A 20,963-nucleotide genomic window follows, 5' to 3' on the forward strand; every position below is an offset into this window, starting at 1 on the left:
TTTCTATCTTCCTCTCCTGTGGCCATGGCTTGATTGAAGCGAGTTGGCCCTGGGTGCTAAGGATGGCTCCATGGCATCCACCTCAGGCACTAAGAAGAGCTCAGTTGCTGAGCAACAAAGCAATGCCCCAGATGGGCAGAGTATCACCCCCTAGTGGGCTTGCTGGGTGGATCCTGATCAAGGCGCATGTGGAAATCTATCTCTGCCTCCCCACCTCTCACTGAATTAAAAAAAAAATCCAGTTATAAACAATGTCCTCCTCCTTGTCTTCTTTCTCCTCTATCTCTTCCTTTTTTCTTTTTCTCCTCCTTCTCCTCATCCTCCTGATTATTCTTCTCTTTGTTTCATTTTTAGAAGTTGAAGAACAAAGTGCTCTTTAAGATTTTCCAAATCATATCTAATGAGTGAGGGGTGACAAGTTATGCTACAAGTTAAAGCCTGTGCACCATGGATCTCATAATGCGTTCTCTGCACTCCCTCTCTCCCATAAGCTTATGTTTAAGATTTGTAAAAATTTCTTCTATTTAAATGACTAATTATATATGTTTTATGACACATGGCCACATTCATGTAACTGTCACAGTCATATACACACCTAAAATTCTTCCACAGAACAAGATAAAATACGAGGGTGCCAAACCATGTAAGCAGTGATAGGATTGGTTGGGTTCTTTTGTCTTACTAAGTCTACGAAGAAGAGACCAAAGCATGTAAGAGATACATAATTTAAAATATAACCTTCGGAGAGATTATAAATCTATTAGCTACATTTTTACCATAAGATATAATATTTTATTTAGTATAAATGCACCAAATAAAATGTATCTAGGTCTTCATGTTATATTATTACTAATTAAATCAGAGATGCCTGACCAGGTATTGGTGTAGTGGATAGAGCATTGACTTGGTACATTGAGGACCCAGGTTCGAAACACTGAGGTTGCTGGCTTGAGTGTAGAATCATAGATATAACCTCATTATCACTAGTTTGAGCCCAAAGGCTTGTAGCCCAAGGTTGCTGGCTTGAGCAAGGGATCACTGGCTCAGGCTGTAGCCACCCCCCCCCCAGTCAAGGCACGTATGAGAAAGCAATCAATGAACAACTAAAGTGTCACAACTACTAGTTGATGCTTCTCATCTCTCTCCCTTCCTGTCTACCTCTTCCTGTCTGTTCCTCTCTCTCTCCTTCCCTCTCTCACTAAAAATAATAATAATAATAATCAGAGAAACAAAAAGCTTATAGAACCAAGTCTCCTGGGAATGGTGAACCCAGGAGGAGAGATGACATTAAAGTAGAAAAAGGAAGCAAGAGAGGCAATTCCAAGATACTTGACAGTAAACAGGCTTAGTTGATAATACCCAGGTTTAGTAAATAATACCACTCAAGTTTTAGAAGCACCATGAGCAACACTATATTTTTAGATACAGCCCACAAATATAAAATTAAACCCTCTATCTAAGACGGTCTGACACAATTCTACTTCAAACTACTTCTGACAACATATTATGCAAATTTTACTATAATTTATAAGGCATAATAAGAAAAGGGTGATAGATGTTATTGATATATTCCAAAATTATATTAGGCAAAGGTTTCCTTCAGCTACAAATGTGCTTTAAACTTTAGCTGCATGCTCTTAATTTTTCCACAAATCACGCATTGCTATAAATAAAACAGCCTAAATATATTCCCACATTTTAGAAGTTTGCATGTTCTTTTTTTTATATAATTTTATTTTTTTAATGGGGTGACATCAATAAATCAGAATACATATATTCTAAGATAACATGTCCAGGTTATCTTGTCATTTAATTATGTTGCATACCCATCACCCAAAGTCAAATTGTCCTCTGTCACCTTCTATCTAGTATTCTTTGTGCCCCTACCCCTCCCCCTTTCCCTCTCCCTCTCCCCCCTCCCCCCGTAACCACCACACTCTTATCAATGTCTCTTACTCTCACTTTTATGTCCCACCTACATAAGTTTGCATGTTCTTATTCTTTGTCAATTAAAAATAATTTTTTTCTGAAGAAAAATTTCCAGATTTTATTCTAGGTATTCCTCATCTAATAGGAATTTCTTTAAGTGTATTTTTATTATATTTCCTCTTTCATTAAGAACAAATTGGTGTCTCCTAGTGTATTTCTGCAAAAACTATGTACTTTTTTACAGGCTTAAGGAGAACAGTACTTGTCCCTCATACCACAGACCAAGGAAAATTACATCAGGGACTATGTCTAAGCCAGATATATACATAGTTAATGTTTGCTTTAGGGAACTGTTTAAGATTTTGGATGCTTCTGTTATTTGTTATGTGCATGAAATAAGTATATATTCTTAGAAAAAGTGCATGAAAAGAAACATGTTTCCAGGAATTTTGAATCTAGTGTAGTCTACCCAAAAATGATGTGTCGAAAAAAGAAAGTTTTTAATTTCCTCTTTCTCTTAGATTCTCAGAAATATTTTGTAATCATTAATGGATGTATGGACAAACTATCTTTCTAGACAGTTTTTGGAAGAATCTATTCTTTTTGTTGTGTTATGCAAATTCCTAGAGTTTCTACTCTTGTTACCATTTTCTTTTCAAGTTATTTTTTTCTTGTTCTTTGCTCCATTAGGCAAGAAAGCATCCTGACTTTCTAAATGTAGTATTGGGACATTTGGGAGGTGAAAAGATGTAAAGTTTATTAATAGTGTGGGATTACCTTAATTACTAGTTTATTACTAGTATGGGATTACCTTAATTTTTAAAATTTTTTCTAGTTTTTTAAGATGGCGAACCCTGTTTCAATAATTGTTGCTGCTGCTCAATGGATAGAACATGAGTACAAGCCCTAAGAAATGTTAAGACACATCTAGAGTCAAGGCCCTATTCTTAGCCAGAAATAAAATCAAATTATGCTACAGTGTTAGAATTATAATGTTTTTATAGAAGCAAAGGTGAATTTAATATATTGCTTTTGAATTTTTTCCAGTGCATATAGGTTTAAAAACTTACTGGAAATAGTAATAGGCATGTATATGTATATGTATATATTAAAGTTGATTATTTGTAAAGATCAGGTAGAGTTCAACAGCTTTGCTTGTATTTAGACTAATGTTACAACCATATTTTTTAAGTAAGAAAAAATAATTTAAGAGTAATCTCTCAATTTAATATTCCATGTTAATCAACCGGTAACATGCTTTGGTTGGTATATTCCATTAGAAAATATTTCAATGTGGTTTTTTTTCTTCTTTTTATAACAGGTAAAGAACAGCTAGGCTTAAATTTGGCACTGTCTTCCTGTCGTGTGGACCTTCACCAGACATCTTCCTGTGCTAACGGAACCTGTAGCCATGCCCTTGTGTACTACACTGCTGTGACAGATTTTTCTCAAGATGGAAACAGAGTTACAGACATTATAGTGGAACCTATAGTTAATGAGGATTTCCTGTGGAATAGCTACATTCCAGACAGCATCCAGGTCAACAGATCACAAAAATACCATGATAACTTGAGCTTTAAAAATGTTATGTATATGTAATTATTAGACCTTGAAAACTTTTCATTTCAAAAATTTTAAATGTTATTTCATTTTTTATTGATTTTTTTCAATAACTATGGTAAAATAATTCATTGAAAATTTATTGAACATGCTAAGCAATTTATTGTGTATCACTAAATAACAATTAATGGTAATATTTACTGAAAATATTTTTGCTTTTAAGATCAGTGTGAAGGATGTCCCAACTGCTTACTGCTATTCATTTACTGACCCACATATTATTACATTTGATGGAAGGTAATCTTCTTAAAATATTTTTGTCTTTTAATAGTTTGTTTCTCTTTTGGATTTTGTTGTGGTATTTTTTAAACCATCATAGTATGTCATTATTTCTTACTCCTATTCACTGAAAGATTAAAAAGGAAGGCATACGTGGACATCATTGGTTTGTTTCAAAATACTAATTTATTTGTATGAAATATTTTTCTTTAAAATTTAGTTGTTAGCAAATATATGGATTAGCTGTGAGGCTGAATTTATAAAAATGAAGATACAGACAATCATTTTATCCTATTTTTATCAATGATTAAATTATATATTTTCTCTAGAGATATATACTATATTGCATTTCTATATGATATTGAAATATTCTTTAAGATCTAAGACAAGATGACTAAATACATTATAATCATTTAAAATTTTAATTACTTCTAATTCATGGCAAGGACACTTAGGAGAAAAGTTATTTTAGTTATCATGAATAACTGAATATCTACCTCTGAAACTTAAAGCAAAATGGACAAAATGACCAAAAAGAAATGTAGTGATCTTACTATTAAAATCTGCATAGGAGGATTTAAATTCAGTTGTAAATGTTCTGGGGAATTCATGATATTAAGATGTCACTAAAGGAAATTATATGAATATTTCATTGTTGAGTCCATTTTTTTCATGTTTCAAGGTAATTCATTCTTTTTAAAAGTTATAATTTAGGCCCTGGCCGGTTGGCTCAGTGGTAGAGCGTCGGCCTGGCGTGCAGAAGTCCCAGGTTCGATCCTGGTCAGAGCACACAGGAGAAGCGCCCGTCTGCTTCTCCCCCCTTCCCCCTCTCCTTCCTCTCTGTCTCTCTCTTCCCCTCCCGCAGCCGAAGTTCCATTGGAGCAAGGATGGCCCGGGCGCTGGGGATGGCTCCTCGGCCTCTGCCCCAGGCGCTAGAGTGGCTCTGGTCACAACAGAGGGACGCCCCGGAGGGGCAGGGCATCGCCCCCTGGTGGGCAGAGCGTCGCCCTCTGGTAGGCGTGCCGGGTGGATCCCGGTCGGGCGCATGTGGGAGTCTGTCCAACTGTCTCTCCCCCTTTCTGGCTTCAGAAAAATACAGAAAAAAAAAAAAGGTATAATTTAGTAATCATTGTCAGTAAAATTATTCAGTATTAGTGCATAGATGCAGATCCCCTCCAATAACAAATGATTCTCCAAAGGTTGACCAAGTTTAAAGTTGTAGGAACTGATTCCATGTGCAAGAACCTTTTATGGTTATAATTAAAAACATAAAATGTTTTAGTGGAAAAACCTCAGGAAAACATAGTGTTGAATAATTTAATCCATTATAATCCAACAAGCTTAATTGTCCAACAAATAAGTGACAAACCATGTTCTAAGTGCTGGGGGGGGGGGGGTTGGCAGAGAAAAGACAGATAAGCACACTCTACTCCCACGGAGCTCACCTTTGCATAGGTGAAGAGAGATATATACAGTTAATAAATAAAATATATGGTGTATCTGAGATAGGTATTATGAAAAAAACTAAAGCAGGGGTGGAAAGAGAAGGCAGGAAGTAGGGGTTAACAGAAGTGTTGAAAGGGAAGAAGAATAGTGAGAGAGATTTGGGTGTTTATCACTGTTTTCTTCAATGTGTTGCAAAATAATGCTCAAGATAAGTAATCCTACTAGAAATACGGATTTTTCATTCTTGCAGCAAAGTGTATTGAATGCATATAAATAAATCTAACACACACATTTGGTTTATAACATACTGTTGTGATATTTTATACCAATTCTTTAATGCAATTGACTTTTGTTAATGATAGGGTATATGACAATTTCAAGACGGGAACGTTTGTGCTTTATAAGAGTATGTCACGTGATTTTGAAGTCCATGTACGTCAGTGGTATTGTGGAAAACTTCACTTTCCTGTGTCCTGTAACTGTGGGTTTGTTGCCAAAGAAGAAGGTGATACAGTTACTTTCGATATGTGCGGTGGTCAGCTACATGAATCACAACCATATTTATTTGTAAAGAGACAAGATGAAACCAGCAATCTCAAGATAAGTGAATCTTACTTGGGAAGAAAAGTCACAGTATGTATGATTCTTATTAAAAGTACTTTTTCTTTTTTTCTACAGATTTTGGATTTCTTCTGAACTTCTTTTCTTCTCTATTAATTTAAAACAAGCATTTTCAACACTAGGGTTTTTTTTTTTTAGGAAAATAGCATTTAGGTTAACACTGATTTTAGGAATAATTTTTTTTTTTACTTACACACACAAATAGACACAATAGTTAAAACTTTGTCAAATTTAGACTCCTGCCCTGGCTGGGTAGTTCAGTTGGTTAGAATGTTGTCCCAATAAGCCAAGGTTGCCAGTTGGATCCCCCATCAGGGTACATACAAGAAAGACTCAACCAATGAATGCATAAATAAGTAGAACAACAAATTGATGTTTCTCTCTCTCTCTCTCTCTCTCTCTTGCTCTTGCTCTCGCTCTACCTCACTCCCTTCCCATTCCTCTCTCTCTCAAAAAAATTAATCAATAAATAAATTTTTGAAAAATCTAAAATTCCTCCCCTCTCCAGTTGGCTCTGTTGGTTAGAGCCTCATTCTGAAATGCTAAGGTTTCAGGTTTAATCCCTGGTTAGGGCACATTCAAGAAACAAAGAATGCATACATAAGTGAAGCAAAAAGTCAATGTTTCTCTCTCTCTCTAAAATCAATCAATAAAAACATTTAAAATTAAAAAGATAAATAGAGTTTTTATTTAAGATTTCAATATGATAACTTGGTGGATTATTTATAAAAATTATTCTTGACAGTGCCTAATAAATGTAATGTTAGACAGAAATGAAATACATAATTAAGAATAAATATTCAGGGATAGTCATTTTTTGAATATGAATGTGGATGGTTCTGCCTCAGGAATAGGTTGTAGATACATAGAAGAGATTAGTAAATCAAAACGCAACAAAGATGACATAGTCATTAGTACTTTTAAATGATATTTTATATCTATCAGCTAACTATTTGTATTTTAAGGTCATCTTCCAAAAAAGTAAATTACACATAAATAAAATTTATACATAAATGGAAATAGTAGAAAATGTAGGTAAATATTTTTATAATACTTAGGTGAATAAGAATTTTTAGCATAACTTTATATTCTTAAATTCCATCATCAAAAACCAATATGTATATCAAAAAAGGGGGAAATATTTGCTATATGTAATACATACAGTTAACTAGAAAATACTTATGCATCGCTAATGTATATAGTCAGCACTCCAGAGGGAATAATATAAGCAGGTAATTCACAAAGGAAATAAAATTTATATATATGTCCAAAAGTACAAATAATCAATGAAAATATAAATACTTCAACTTCATTAGTAATCAAAGAAATGCAAATCATACATTTCTCTAGAATATTTGCAATAGTTAGATGTACAGTCTTTCCAGAGAACATATACATTATTCACATATATATAAATCAAACCTATATATATAATTTTTCAAGAAATTTTACTTCTGAAAACTTATCATAATAAAATAATTAAGGATGTGCGTAACCTCCATGATGTTTACTGCAACTCTCCTTTTAAGAGGGAAAAGTTACAATTAATCAGTGATGAATAAAAGAATTTAACCAAGACCACAAATATAGTAATGTCACATAGCAGAACACTTTGTAGTCATGAAAATTTTGGAGTAGGTATGTATTTATTGACAGGAAAAGAAATTAATGAAATATAGAAGACAATTTTGAAGGATTTGCACCAAGATCCTAATATTAGTTACCTCAAATTGAGTAGTAATATGAGATCCGCTTGCTTTTGAAATAATTTTTCTGTGATTAACACTTACCATTTTTCTAAAAAGAAAATAATGCAATTTTTAAATCTAAAAAAATTAAAAGGGACCTGATCAGGCAGTAGCACAGTGGATAGAGCATTGCACTGGGCTGCGGAAGACCTAGGTATGAGACCTAGAGGTCGGGAGCTTGAGTGCAGGCTCATCTGGTTTGAGCAAGGCTCACCAGCTTGGACCCAAGGTCGCTGGCTTGAGCAAGGGGTTACTTGGTCTGCTGAAGGCCCGCGGTCAAGGCACATATGAGAAAGCAATCAATGAACAACTAAGGTATTGCAACAAAAAACTGATGACTGATGCTTCTCATCTCTCTCTGTTCCTGTCTGTCTGTCCCTATCTATCCCTCTCTCTGACTCTCTCTCTGTTAAAAAATAAAATTAAAGGGGGAAGTAGAGTCAGAGGAACAGACACATGTATATCTTCAGTGATTTTTAGAAGAGAGAGGTTCTTAACGTGTACATCCAAGTCCCTCATCTGGGAGGGTGACAGTCCTGTGAGGAGGATCACAGTTAGATGATACAGCTATTAGGATGACTCAACAAACTCAGGCTCTCATTCCTAACTCTCTAAGCAATGTTCTGTTATAATTTGCCTTCCAATTCTATTTCCCTACTGGCTACAAGAGAATGCTGATTAGGAAAATGTACCCTTCTGAAATTACATTTATATGTGTATATCAATTACTCAGCAGTCTGGGGGAATATCAAATAATTACTATCAGAGACATGACTTGGTAAACATTATTTTTAACATTTAAAGCTGTTTTGATTGTATAACATTTCACTTGAGTTTAAATTATTTAAAGAAAGAAGTTTGAACAAAATATCTCAATAAAAGTATCGAGATGGAGATCAAATTTCAGGTCAGCAAAATGCAAAAACCCATTTTCTTGACATACAGCGTTAAAAGGAAAGGTACAGTCTAAGGAGAATCAGTATTTTACTTTCTTTTTATATTGAGGGAATAAATAAATTTCTTTTTTAATATCGTTTTTTTTTCTTAATGTATATTGAGTATTATTTTGAAGGACTTATTTTTATATTTCAGATCTGGTTTTCTTCTGGAGCGTTTATCCGTGCTGACCTTGGTGAATGGGGCATGAGTTTAACAATCAGGGCCCCTGGTTTAGATTTCAGAAACACTTTGGGACTTTGTGGCACCTTTGATGAAAACCCAGAAAATGATTTCCATGACAAAAATGGGATCAAAATTGACCAAACTTTTAATAACTGTGCTGCTTTTATTAATGAATGGAGGTAAGAAAGTAAATTATGTTCACTTGTTATTGTATAAATTAATTTTGGACTTAAAATGAGTGTTGACTCAATACTCTGCTTTTTTTGGTAACACCTTACTGGGGAAAAAATGTTTTTGTCCAAATTACTGTTCTTTTCTGTTTTTCACCTGGAAGGATTTTGCCAGGAAAAAGCCTGTTTGACACAATGCCAATTTCTGTGCCCTCGTCTGGGAAGCTATTCTATTGTGGCTGCTCCTCGGACACCACTTCCTTACATCCCCCTTCCAATCATCTAGTCAGTGGTTCCCAGTCAGACGTCGCTTCAGATTGCAAAGACCTCACTCATGTTAAATTCTCTTCCTTGATACCAGAACTAGATGTCACCTCTAAATATATTAATTCAGCAGCTCTTGTCAGAGGGATCAACAAGCATACATCTCAAGAAGATGATTCAAATATCTTTTCTCAAGAAAGAAAGCATGTGAACCTAACCAAACTGGATTCCAACCTACAAAAATATCCTGGGAATGAGATTCAAGATGTACCAAAAACTCTGGACAATGGGACACACCCATGGGACCAGGTTAACCACAGCCAAGAAACAGAGTGGAATCAACAAAACAGATGGAAAAGGCAAAACTTTTCTGAGTTTCTTTCTTTGTTTGCTTTCCAAAGTCTCAGCCACAGTGACCTAGAAGAGTTTACTTATTTTTTCCCTGAGGATCATACTGAGGATGTCCAACAAGAGTCTGTCCCCATCTGGCCCACACCCTCTGGCCTCACGGAATACAGCACCTCTGCACTGTGTCAGCAGACTCTAGCCAACTCCAGCATAGGAAGGCGCTGTCTTGCCTTTCTTGGCAAGAGACTAGACAGCGTTATAAATATGTGCATTAAAGATGTTCTCCTAAAAGATGATCTTAGCTGGGCAGAAGCAGGTGTGGCCCTTTTAGAAAATGAATGTGAAAGGAGGATTTTGGAAGAGAGGAACTATGGCACAGAAGAATATGGCGAATCGATTGAAGACATTCTCTTGGTATTGAAATGCCCCAATCTGTGCAGTGGCAATGGTCAGTGTATGCACTGGGGGTGCGCATGCTCCCCAGGTTTCAGTTCCTATGACTGCAGTGAGTCACGTGGTAAGTGATACTCTCCAGCTGCGAGATGGTGCATGTTGATTATGAAAATATTTTTATTCTCTTTTACCTTCCGTGTTTTAGCAAGGTTGTTCAGATAATGTAGGGGAAAAAACAAATTATACTGATTAATACATAATGGTTTCCCAAAAGTGGTGCATCTTACTCAGAGTGAAAGCTGAAGCACTTACAATAGCCACGAGAGCCTGTAGGCACAACGTGATCTTGCACACAAAATCTGTCCAAACTCATCGCCTACTGTTCTCACCCTCCCTTTTTCCATTCCGCCCACTTTGTTCTCTGTGCTCTTCCTTGAAAAAGTCAGGTTCCTTTGACCTCAAGGATTGATTGGCACACAGTCAGTCCCTTTACTGGCAGCGAATAAGTTTTTCTAGAGCTCCAATTTAGTATTTTTTAAGCCCTGTGTTTATAATATTGTGCTACTATTAATTTGCCTATTTTTTCTCTCTCATCCATCTACATGGAACTATTTTCTCCCAACATATTAGAGAAAGAAGTTTTAAAAATCAATTTGATTTATTAACTAGTAACCCTATAACTCCTGAGTTTCCTTCTACCATCACCATCCTGCCCTTTCCCAACTGCAGACTTCTCTATCTCAGTAAATGCAAACTTTAGTCCTCTAATTGCTCACATCAAAATTTTTGTGGTTATTTTGATTTCTCTGTTTCTCTCTTGCCTCATGTCTAACCCATTTGCAAATACATGAGTTAATCTATGTTAGTCCATTAATAAATTGACTAGCATATCCACTTTTAGCTTCAAAAAAAAATTTTTTTTTTTGTATTTTTCTGAAGCTGGAAATGGGGAGAGACAGTCAGACAGACTCCCGTATGCGCCCGACCGGGATCCACCCGGCACGCTCACCAGGGGGCGATGCTCTGCCCCTCCGGGGCGTCGCTCTGTTGCGACCAGAGCCACTCTAGCACCTGGGGCAGAGGCCAAGGAGCCATCCCCAGCGCCCGGGCCATCTTTGCTCCAATGGAGCCTTGGCTGCGGGAGGGGAAGAGAGAGACAGAGAGGAAGGGGGGGAGGGGTGGAGAAGCAAATGGGCGCTTCTCCTATGTGCCCTGGCCGGGAATCAAACCCGGGTTCCCCACACACCAGGCCGACGCTCTACCGCTGAGCCAAGCGGCCAGGGCCTAGCTTCAAAAACTTTTTATGTCTTTCCCTGCTACAAATTTAGTCTGAGCTGCCATGATCCCTTACCTGTATTATTAATAGATTCTCTCAACATTTATTCTCCATTGAGCTGTTAAAATGGTACCTTTGAAATGTCCGTCAGATCATATTACTCTTCTGCTTAATTAATCCCCTCTAATGGCTGTCCATCTCTTTAGTAAAATTCACAATCCCTATCTAGAAGACCCTACATAATCTGAGATTCTTCTCTCACTGAATTTACCATAAATGAGTTCTCTATAGCTCATTCCTGTCCAGGGTTTTCAGGTGGCTGTTTGCTGTTCCTCAAAGAGGCCAAGTCTCTACTTCTACCTCAGGACCTTTGCACTTACAGATCCCTCTAACTGAAGCATTCTTCTACTACACATCTCCATGACTGACTTCCTTTTCTTCTCTGTTCAAATATTCTATTACAAGAGAATATTGTCATGGTCACTTAAATAAAATACTTTTTCAGACACAACACTATGGTCTTTATCTCTTTTAATATACCTTCTCTCCAAAGACATGAATGTAATAAATTTAAATTTTAATAGGCTTATGTAATATACTTTATTTCTATTTTTCAATTGTTTATTTCTTGTCTTCCCATATTAGAATGTAAGTTACACAAAGGCAAGGACTTTGTTTTGTTTATTACTGTATCCCCAATAGCTAGAATAATACCAGAAAAATAAAAGTTGCTGAGTATTCATTTGTTGAGTATATAAAAGAATAAACTAACATTTTTATAAATATTTTTAGGGTTTTGAGTAGACATAACATGATTTTGTATCCTATTGCTAGTAAAGTTATATTTGCTTATTTTTCCAGTACTCAGACAAAAGATGAAATTACTTTTACATATTGCATTTATCTATTTTGACAAGCAGATCTTGCTTATATAGATAATGTACTGCTCACAAAAATTAGGGGATATTTCAAAATGAGTATGAAGCTATAAAATATCTTCTAATTTTTGTGAGCAGTATATATGATCTTACCAAGATTAGAGATATAACCATATGAAGGTAAATTAACTCTGTTAATATTGTTTTTTCTTTTATGACTGAGAAGTACACCTAAGGTCATGGTAGCCTGTAGAACCGCAATAATGCCCAAATCATCAACAATACTACAATGGCAGAAGACATAAATTTTGATAACTCTTTTGAAAGCTTATATTGAGGATATAAAATGTTTAATACACAACATTGCTAACTACATTATTTTATTTAAAAAGTATTTTTCTGGCCCTGGCCAGCTGGCTCAGTGGTAGAGCGTCAGCCTGGTGTGTGGAAGTCCTGGGTTCAATTCCTGGCCAGGGCTCACAGGAAAAGTGCCCATCTGCTTCTCCATCCTTTCCTCTCTCTTTTCTCTCTATCTCTCTCTTCCCTTCCCACAGCCAAGACCCACTGGAGCAAAGCTGGCCTTGGCACTGAGGATGGTTCTATGGCCTCCTCAGGCGCTAGAATGGCTCCAGTTGTAAGGAAGCAATGGCCCCATATGGGCAGAGCATTGCCCCCTAGTGGGCTTGCCGGGTGGATCACATGTGGGAGTCAGACACCTGTAGGAGTCTGTAACTCTGCCTCCATGCTTCTCACTTCAGCAAAATACAAAAAAAAAAAAAAAGTATTTTTCCTATAACCCATATCTATGGCATAAAACAAAATGGCAAAACCAGAACACAGACCATTGTAGTAGTAATTTCTTAATACTTGCTCTTAGTTGATAGCAACAGTAATTAAGCTTATATGTTTAGGGACTGGTAGTATCTGTAATAGTATATATTTTTATTGGTTTGATGGTAGATAACACTTCTTGTAATATTAGATCACTCTAAACTTTCAATAGTTTAATTAAGGTCCTGAATAATATTTGGGGTAGACTTTGAAATATTATTTTACATGTTTTTAATTTGGGCTTTAAAAATAATTCATTTTTATCCAGAATTAAGGAAAATATGTCTTATTTTGTCATTATATTTTCCAAAGACAAGGTTCCTGAAATTATAGAGCTTGAGAATGCTGGATTCTGTAATGTTCGAAAATACAATTGTGTGATGGTAAGAGTTTTTGGTCATGGCTTCACAGAATCACCTTCATTTAAATGTGAAGTTACTAAATTGCAGGTATGTTCATTACAGAGGTGAAAAACAATTAAGTTTATGAATTATTCAGACTAATTTTATTTGGAATAATGTGATGTGTCCATTATTAACACAACACCAAAGGATATCATATCCACATGTGAACAGGAACATGATTAAGTCATTTAACCTTTAAGTTTCCTTAGTTGTTAATTCTATTTTACTATTTTATATAATTTTTATTGAAGTATTAGCTCACTATTTCAGTCCTAATAAGAAATTAAAAGAATATCAAGATTGATATGCAAGCTTTTCTATTTCTTAAAATGTAAAAATAATAAGAATGAAGATTATTTTTAATTTAAGACATCCTACATGAATTATAGGATACAGAGATGGGAACAATTTCATTTACATATTTATATTTCCCTCACTGGGAATTTCATTCTAGAAAACTACAAAAAAAATAGTGTTTTTCTTTCTTGAGGCCACAAAAGGCAGACAAGATCAGTCAGTTTAAATATTGGTATATCAAATTATACCCTATTTTTTATTATTATCTACATAGTCTTAATTTTTTCCTATTCAAGTAGAATTTTATTTTAAAGAAAGTCCTTTGAATTTAGGAAGTATTTACATGGGTAAGTTTCATATTTTAACACTATTTCTACCTTTTCTCCAAAATGGTGAAGCTAAATGTGATTCTCAGACTGAGAATTTACAAGAAAAAAATAACTTTTGTATGTGTTTTTGTCAAGTAGTTACACTCAAGAAGTATACGTATTTCATGATTTTATGAGTACAATTGTTCTAATTGAGTCATTAAATGTTTTAATGCCAACAAAACAGTAAGACACAAAATAGTAACATAATATATATATATAAGTTTACTTGCTTCAATATCACTCAGGAGAGTAGACATTTTATTTTCCTTGGCAAAATAAATTAAATGACACCACTCTACTATGAAGTGATTTGCCAAGAGAGCATTTTATAGGCTTATATTCCCTTGGAAAGCACATTTTGTACTTACTTTTAGACATAATATTTGCTGTGATGTTTATTTTCATACAACATCCCTTTCCCAAATATTGGATAAATAGGGTACACTCTGGAATTCTCTAACACACTATACAGAGTTATAAAAAGAAACAAACATATTCACTAGCAAAAACCAAACAGATTAGCTATTTTCTTTTCACCTTGTTCATAGTGTTTATGTATTTTATTTGTGATACAGTTAGGTTTATTTTAAAATACTTGTTTTCCATTTTGGATTTCCTCCACACCCTAGTTGATTTTAGTTATTTATTTATTTGGAAGGTGTGTAAAATAGTTTCATGGTTCTAAGAGTTGGTCATACAAAAGGTATTAACAGAGAAATGTTACTTTCCTCTCATCCTTAACTCTCTCTTGCCATCATCCCTTCTTTCCGTCTCTTGAAGGTATTAACTCAGTATTTTCTTTTGTACTAACGTGGAGATACATGCCTTCTCTTTTACATGAATGGTACTTATTATAGATGTTTATAGATGCTCTCTTCTACTTTGCAGTAGAATTTTAAATAAATTTGTAGCTAAAGATCAAACTACCCAATTATTTCCTTCACTCCATCCTGAAAAAGTAGCCAAGACTCTACAGAATCTCATTTTAAATTATTTACTTATAGGATTCAATTCAAGCTGTTATCTTAGAAATGAATGGGCCATCATTATCTGACTCTTGACTAATTTTACAGACTATACCTCCTTGCATGTGCTGTACTAAAATATGCCAATTCATGCATCCCCGTCTTTTCACGTGACACTCCCTCCAGCGGTACTGAATCACACTCTCCATTTCTGCTCCCAGTGTCCAAATGACAATCACCTTCTCTACTTCCAGTAAGAAAAGTACCGTTTCCTTTTGAAGGCTTCCTTGACTGTGCTAGTTACATTTAATATCTTCTTTCTCCTTCATTATACCTTTTTTTGGAATATTAGGTATAGCAATAACAAAAATATGTTTTATGTGTCTATTTCCTCTTTCCTCTGTTATCTTTTTTCATAAGACTATCCCCAGCACATACAGATACTCAAAAAATATTGATGAATAGAAAAAAATAAAATAAAACCTGTTTATTCCTAATTTTGGGTAAGCTTCTCCAAACAGGGGAGTGGAAATAATATTTGTATTCCCAGTCATGACTGGAGTCCTGTTTCAACCCACAAAAGTGAGAGATCCTGTGTCCATCTAAGTGTTGAGATTAGTGGTGGGATTCAGATGGTTTGCACTGGTTCAGCAGAACCGGTACCTAATTTTTTGTTGAGTTCAGCAAACCTATACACTACATTTTTATACACTATACACTATACACTATACACTACATTTTTAAATAAAATATGTATTTCCCGATGGCTTTAGGCGACCCCTGTGTTTTGGTCGTTCGACCCCCGCCGGGGTCGCAATCTACAGGTTGAGAACTGCTGATGTAAAGAGAAAAAGTACCAAACAACCAGGGGATGACAAGCTATCATTGGAAATACATTAAATAACAGTTTTATTGTTCTCTGCCAGGTATTATTCAATATTTTTTCACTAATATTTTTAAACTCTTTCTTATGATCTAATTTTGTGTACCTCTTTTATTGTTCTTAAGTATTAAATGCATGAAATAATAAACTATCTTTTGGTATATCATTTTTTTAATACTTAAAATGGTCACGAGGGCAGAAAACCCATTGTTAAATTATTTGAATTTCATCACTGGTCGATATCATGACTACCCCAATGCATTGCTGTCAATGCCCCTCTGCTAGAGGGGAACCACTGATATATCTGCTAGGCTGGACTGTATAGCCCCCTTAATTATAGAGATTGGTATTGAGGCCCACTCTCAATCACCAAATCCTCAGCAAGATAGTTCCTACTAGCCACAGCTTACCGTGTTCTTACCCTCCTTTTCTTTTCCTACTGACCCACAATGTTGAAGTAGCAACAAGCTCAATGACTATTTCTGAGTGATTAAAAGCATTCTACAGTCATAAATTAAAAAAAAAAAAGTCCAAATCTAAATTTTGGTAATAAAATATATCCTTTTAATTGTCTATGTAGTTTCCAGTACCTAGAAAATTATTCTGGCTTTTCTTCTTTAAACACCAATGCATTTTTAATACTGAAATCAATACTTGTATAAGTTAAGCATGATATAATATGAGTTATTAAATAGAGTGAATTGGCTAGAAGTTATTTAGTTTTCAAGTTACATAAATTCATTTGAACTAATGAGCAAAAATGATGTCTGTTATGATGACAGTATGTTTCTCAGAATCAAGAATAGGCATGTAGTTGAATTTTCAGGGAAAAACTTGAACTTGGGACTTGAACACTGTGAAGACTAAGTACGTGTGCATTGGTACGTGTGTCACATATCTGTCTGTCTAAGTTCTGCTTTTCCCTGTTTGCGGGCTTCATTTTTCCCTTTTACTTGATACCGATTTTCTCCATGTAATGAAAAACATGGCCACTAACAGCTTCATAGCTCTGTACCTTGCCACGCAAGCCACCAGAGGTGGGCTGACTCAATACCCTTCAGTATGAATTTAAAACATCCCAAGTAATCTGAGCATTAGATCAGCTTAGTTCACCTCTGGGGAAGTCATGTAGTCAGGAAGTGGGCTCATCGAAGAGCATGAGAGGTCCGGGTTGGGGGGGGGGGGAGGGATATGTCAATGGAAGATAGAATGGACAGCTTCAAGTAAAAGTAGAAAGTAGGAGCTCTTTCAGTAAAAATGCAGTTTGCGGACAGAAAATCATTATGTGCCAACTGCATAGTCAAGGGTGTTTCCTCTTGCTCTGAGTCATTACATAGCTATCCATTATAGAGTCAATATGAGTAATTACTTTGACTTGAACTTCAAGAAATGTATGAGTGATTAGAAGCCGTTTACATCCAAATAAGATGTATACATTTTTCATTATTCTGAAAGTATCTCTTTTGTTTATTCATTATATATTCCATTATACCAGGCATGTATTTTAAAATTTGTGCTTTGATTATATGTAATTCACAAGCAAAATATTTCCAAAGAGGTTAACTGCTTTTTCATTATGCCTTTAGTATAATGGCAGTAAGTGGATCCTTGAAGAAGCCGTCTATACACATACTGTTTTCAAAAATAGCAGAATTGTTGACTGTCAGCTGCCTGCTGGTGTTCAGCAGTCTGCTACCATGTATCCAATGGGTGAGAAAACAATTGTGAAGTGGCAATTAAAGGTAAAAAATATATATATTCTCATATTTATAAATAAAGTAAATTGATATTAAAACTTCATAATTTATGAAGCTACATTTAATATGTTACCTTATTAGAGTACTACATTTTACAGGTATCTAATGATGGTTATAGGTTCAGTAATCCCAAAATAATGACTGTATATGATGGGGCTTGTCATGTGTGTGGTCGCTATGAAAAGGACTCATGTACCATAAAGGTATGTATCTTTTCACTCATTTTCATCATAGGTATTTTCATTTCCCATGCTGTTGGTTTATTAATGTAGTTTTTAAAATCTTCATATTAGAAATATTGATACTAATATAGAAAATCCTCCCTCAGTTTTACACAAGAGTAAATAAAATTGCTCCTCTGCCCATAACTCTTGTTTTAAATGGCAAGGAAAGAGTTTCTATCTTTAACATTTAAAGTGGCATGGTGTTCATTCTGAAAAAATCAAAAGAGGAGGTTCAGACTGGATTTTCACTCCTACATATGTTGTTTTTAAGGTAATAATGACAATTTTTCAATAAGCTATTTCTTTGTGGTTACCTAATGCTCTTTGTGGCAAGTTACAGTATTTGTGTAGAGGTTGTAAAACATGTAAGACTGGCACTTATACAGGGAATTTTTTCTGTGCCAACTAAGTCCATTGAAGCATGCAAATACCTACCACTTGAGGGCGACAAAAAACAGCATAGACTGACCTGAATATTCACAGCCACACCCTCTTCTCTATAGCCAATTTACTGGGTTTCTCTCAATTATCAGTTGCTGATTTAATAGATACTATGGATCTAATATCATTCATTTGAGTCTTCAAAACTGAGAAGCAGATTAATATCAACATATATGAAAATTAAAAATTTTTAAATTTTTTTCTTTGCGATTTGCAATCAGATCATATCAATAAGAAGTTTCTGTTTTTGATAAGTTGTTTCATTTTTATTTTTTTTCAAATATTCCATTTCCACATGTCCTACAATAAGTACTTTTGAAATGTTGTTATTTGTGGCTGTTTTATCGTCTTGGCCTATTTTGTTCTTACTTTTGAGCAATGCTCCGAGTGATGTTAAAGGAGATTTTCTAAAGTGAGCTCTAAATTCATATATGCTGAACAAATTTTGCTCTTCTGCCAAGGTTAAAAATGATTGTTACAATAAATACTATTTCTGTGCATGTCAGCATTTCTTTCCCGTGTTTTGCATAATATTCATTTTGGTGTATGGATTACTATGATATGGGTCTGGTCTAGTTTTGCTGTGTTCACAGGACATAGTAGTAGGCTCTCAGCAGAGAGAATATCTATAAACTTATGTGAGTCTGTAAGATGTGCTGGGACGAGAGGGAAGATCTGTTTCATTTTTATTACAAATAAAGCAATTCCAGCATAAGTTGTTTTTTGTTTTGTTTGTTTTTTTAAGATTTTACTTATTCACTTTTTAAAGAGGAGAGAGAAAGAGAGAGAGAAAGGGGGAGGAGTAGGAACCATCAACTCCCATATGTGCCTTGACCAGGCAAACCCAGGGTTTTAAACCAGTGACCTCAGCATTCCAGGTTGATGCTTTATTCACTGTACCACCACAGGTCAGGCACTTCCAGAATGAGTTTAACAGTAAAAGACAAAGAGATTTCCTTCTATGTCATTTATAAGCTATCAGTTGTAATTTTTCACAGAGATACAACTGTATGTATTTTCTTATTTCCTTCATATTGATTCATTCCATAAGCAGTAACACATAAAAGAGATTGTTTTCTAGCTTGCATTTATGACTAGGAGGTATAAAAAAAATATTCCCTGATCATAGAAATTTTATAATATGACTTGATTGGAATCAATATATATTCTACTATTCTTCTTTGTATTTTCCCCCCTAAATATTGACTATAGCTGTATCTTGATTGGTGTTTTCCTTTTTAAAATATTTTTAAAATTTTCCATTAGGAAAATGTTTGCATTATTGATGGACTCTGCTACATTGATGGGGATAAAAATCCTACGAGACCTTGTTTGATTTGTAGACCTAAAACTTCAAAATTTACTTGGTCATTTTTAGAAAGTAAGTTATTTTTTATGAATTCAAATATTTCCTATTTTCAGTTTAGTGACATGACATTTTTCCATTTCCATTCCAATGGTCATACATTCATCACCTGTTAAATAAGATTATCAGGACTTTCTAAAATGCCTTCCAGCTCCACCATCTTATGTCTCTCTGTGTATAATATTTGGGCACAAATAATTACTGGGTTCATTATTGCACACATAGAAAATATCCTAAATGATAGACATGCACTATATAATTTCTTTCTTCCCTGAATATAGCTATGTGATTCCACATGGGTGTTCCTCACATCCTTTTGCCTTAGTCAAGAGACCAGGCATCATAAGATACAAGATGTAATTACTCCCTGGCCCCATGTAATTTTATCTAAGGGAGTCCTAAAACCTTATATTTATACAGTGCTTTGTAATATCACTGTGCATGTTATTGCATGTGAAAATTTCATTACTGTTAGACCATATGTCAGATGATTCACTGTTCAGATGAAAAACTGATGAGATATTATGGGAAGACAATGGAAATTTGGAGAATAATTTAGTGCAAGAGATAAGAGAAAACAATATAACTTCTAAATTGGTGGGTTTTTTCTAATGGCTTTGGAATGACTGATTCATCAAAGACAGTGTTCAAAGATGTAACGGGTCTGGAAATATCACCTGTTCAAATCCTTTGTATTGAGGATAAGGAAATTAAAATCAGTAAATTGTATAAGGATATATATTCATGGGCAGTATGGGAATCAGAACTACAGTCTGTTGGCTCGGTGCTTTGTTAATGCAAACAAAGTGTCTGCCCAGTGCAATGAAGTGAGGTTATTATTTCTATCTGCTAAGCATGTAGGCAAGAAAGGGGAACATTTTAATATAAGACAATATAAATGTTTTAAATCCTTTTGTGAGAATAAAGAGAACACTTCCTGTCCCCTAAAATAAGTACCATTCCAGTGTGTGAGCTCAGCCATTAGAAGGACTTCTGAGAAGCACGTGATTGGTAATGCCTACAAGGCTCGCCTTTGCTCTAATTGAGGAGGCATATACAACAAGGAAAAATTCAGCGGGACCCAAATAAATAATCCCCTCATGGACAGGAAGCGAGAAATAGAGAAAGGAGGTGTAAAGAGGGAAAGTAAAGCTGAAAAGGATAGAGGGAAAACAAGAGCGAGTGAAAGAGCAAGCAGTGAGATTGTCAACACTAAGTAATTTCAGACCGAAGACAAGGTACAACCGGTCTGGACAATGAAACTGCATTTTATGCTATATTCAAAGTCGGTTTGAATTCTCATAGCAAAGCTTGAAGTTTGCACCTGTCTATATTTTCTAAAAACAAAGTTCTTTTTCTACACCGGTACAAAAGTAAATGCTTTCTCTGT

General features: G+C 35.0%; 1 protein-coding gene across 1 annotated transcript in view; it reads left to right on the forward strand.

The window, feature by feature from the left end:
• VWDE (von Willebrand factor D and EGF domains) overlaps positions 1–20,963 on the forward strand; it is a 65,221-nt gene that overhangs the window by 18,572 nt on the left and 25,686 nt on the right. The window contains exons 8-16 of the mRNA XM_066353778.1: positions 3,251–3,468; positions 3,713–3,786; positions 5,577–5,847; positions 8,676–8,884; positions 9,040–10,004; positions 13,178–13,314; positions 17,372–17,527; positions 17,641–17,745; positions 19,474–19,588. Coding sequence (XP_066209875.1) covers positions 3,251–3,468; positions 3,713–3,786; positions 5,577–5,847; positions 8,676–8,884; positions 9,040–10,004; positions 13,178–13,314; positions 17,372–17,527; positions 17,641–17,745; positions 19,474–19,588 — 2,250 coding nt within the window. The remainder of the gene's footprint in view (positions 1–3,250; positions 3,469–3,712; positions 3,787–5,576; positions 5,848–8,675; positions 8,885–9,039; positions 10,005–13,177; positions 13,315–17,371; positions 17,528–17,640; positions 17,746–19,473; positions 19,589–20,963) is intronic.

The sequence above is a fragment of the Saccopteryx leptura genome, chromosome 12 (genome assembly GCF_036850995.1).
Source record: "Saccopteryx leptura isolate mSacLep1 chromosome 12, mSacLep1_pri_phased_curated, whole genome shotgun sequence".
In the NCBI taxonomy this organism is placed as follows: domain Eukaryota; kingdom Metazoa; phylum Chordata; class Mammalia; order Chiroptera; family Emballonuridae; genus Saccopteryx; species Saccopteryx leptura.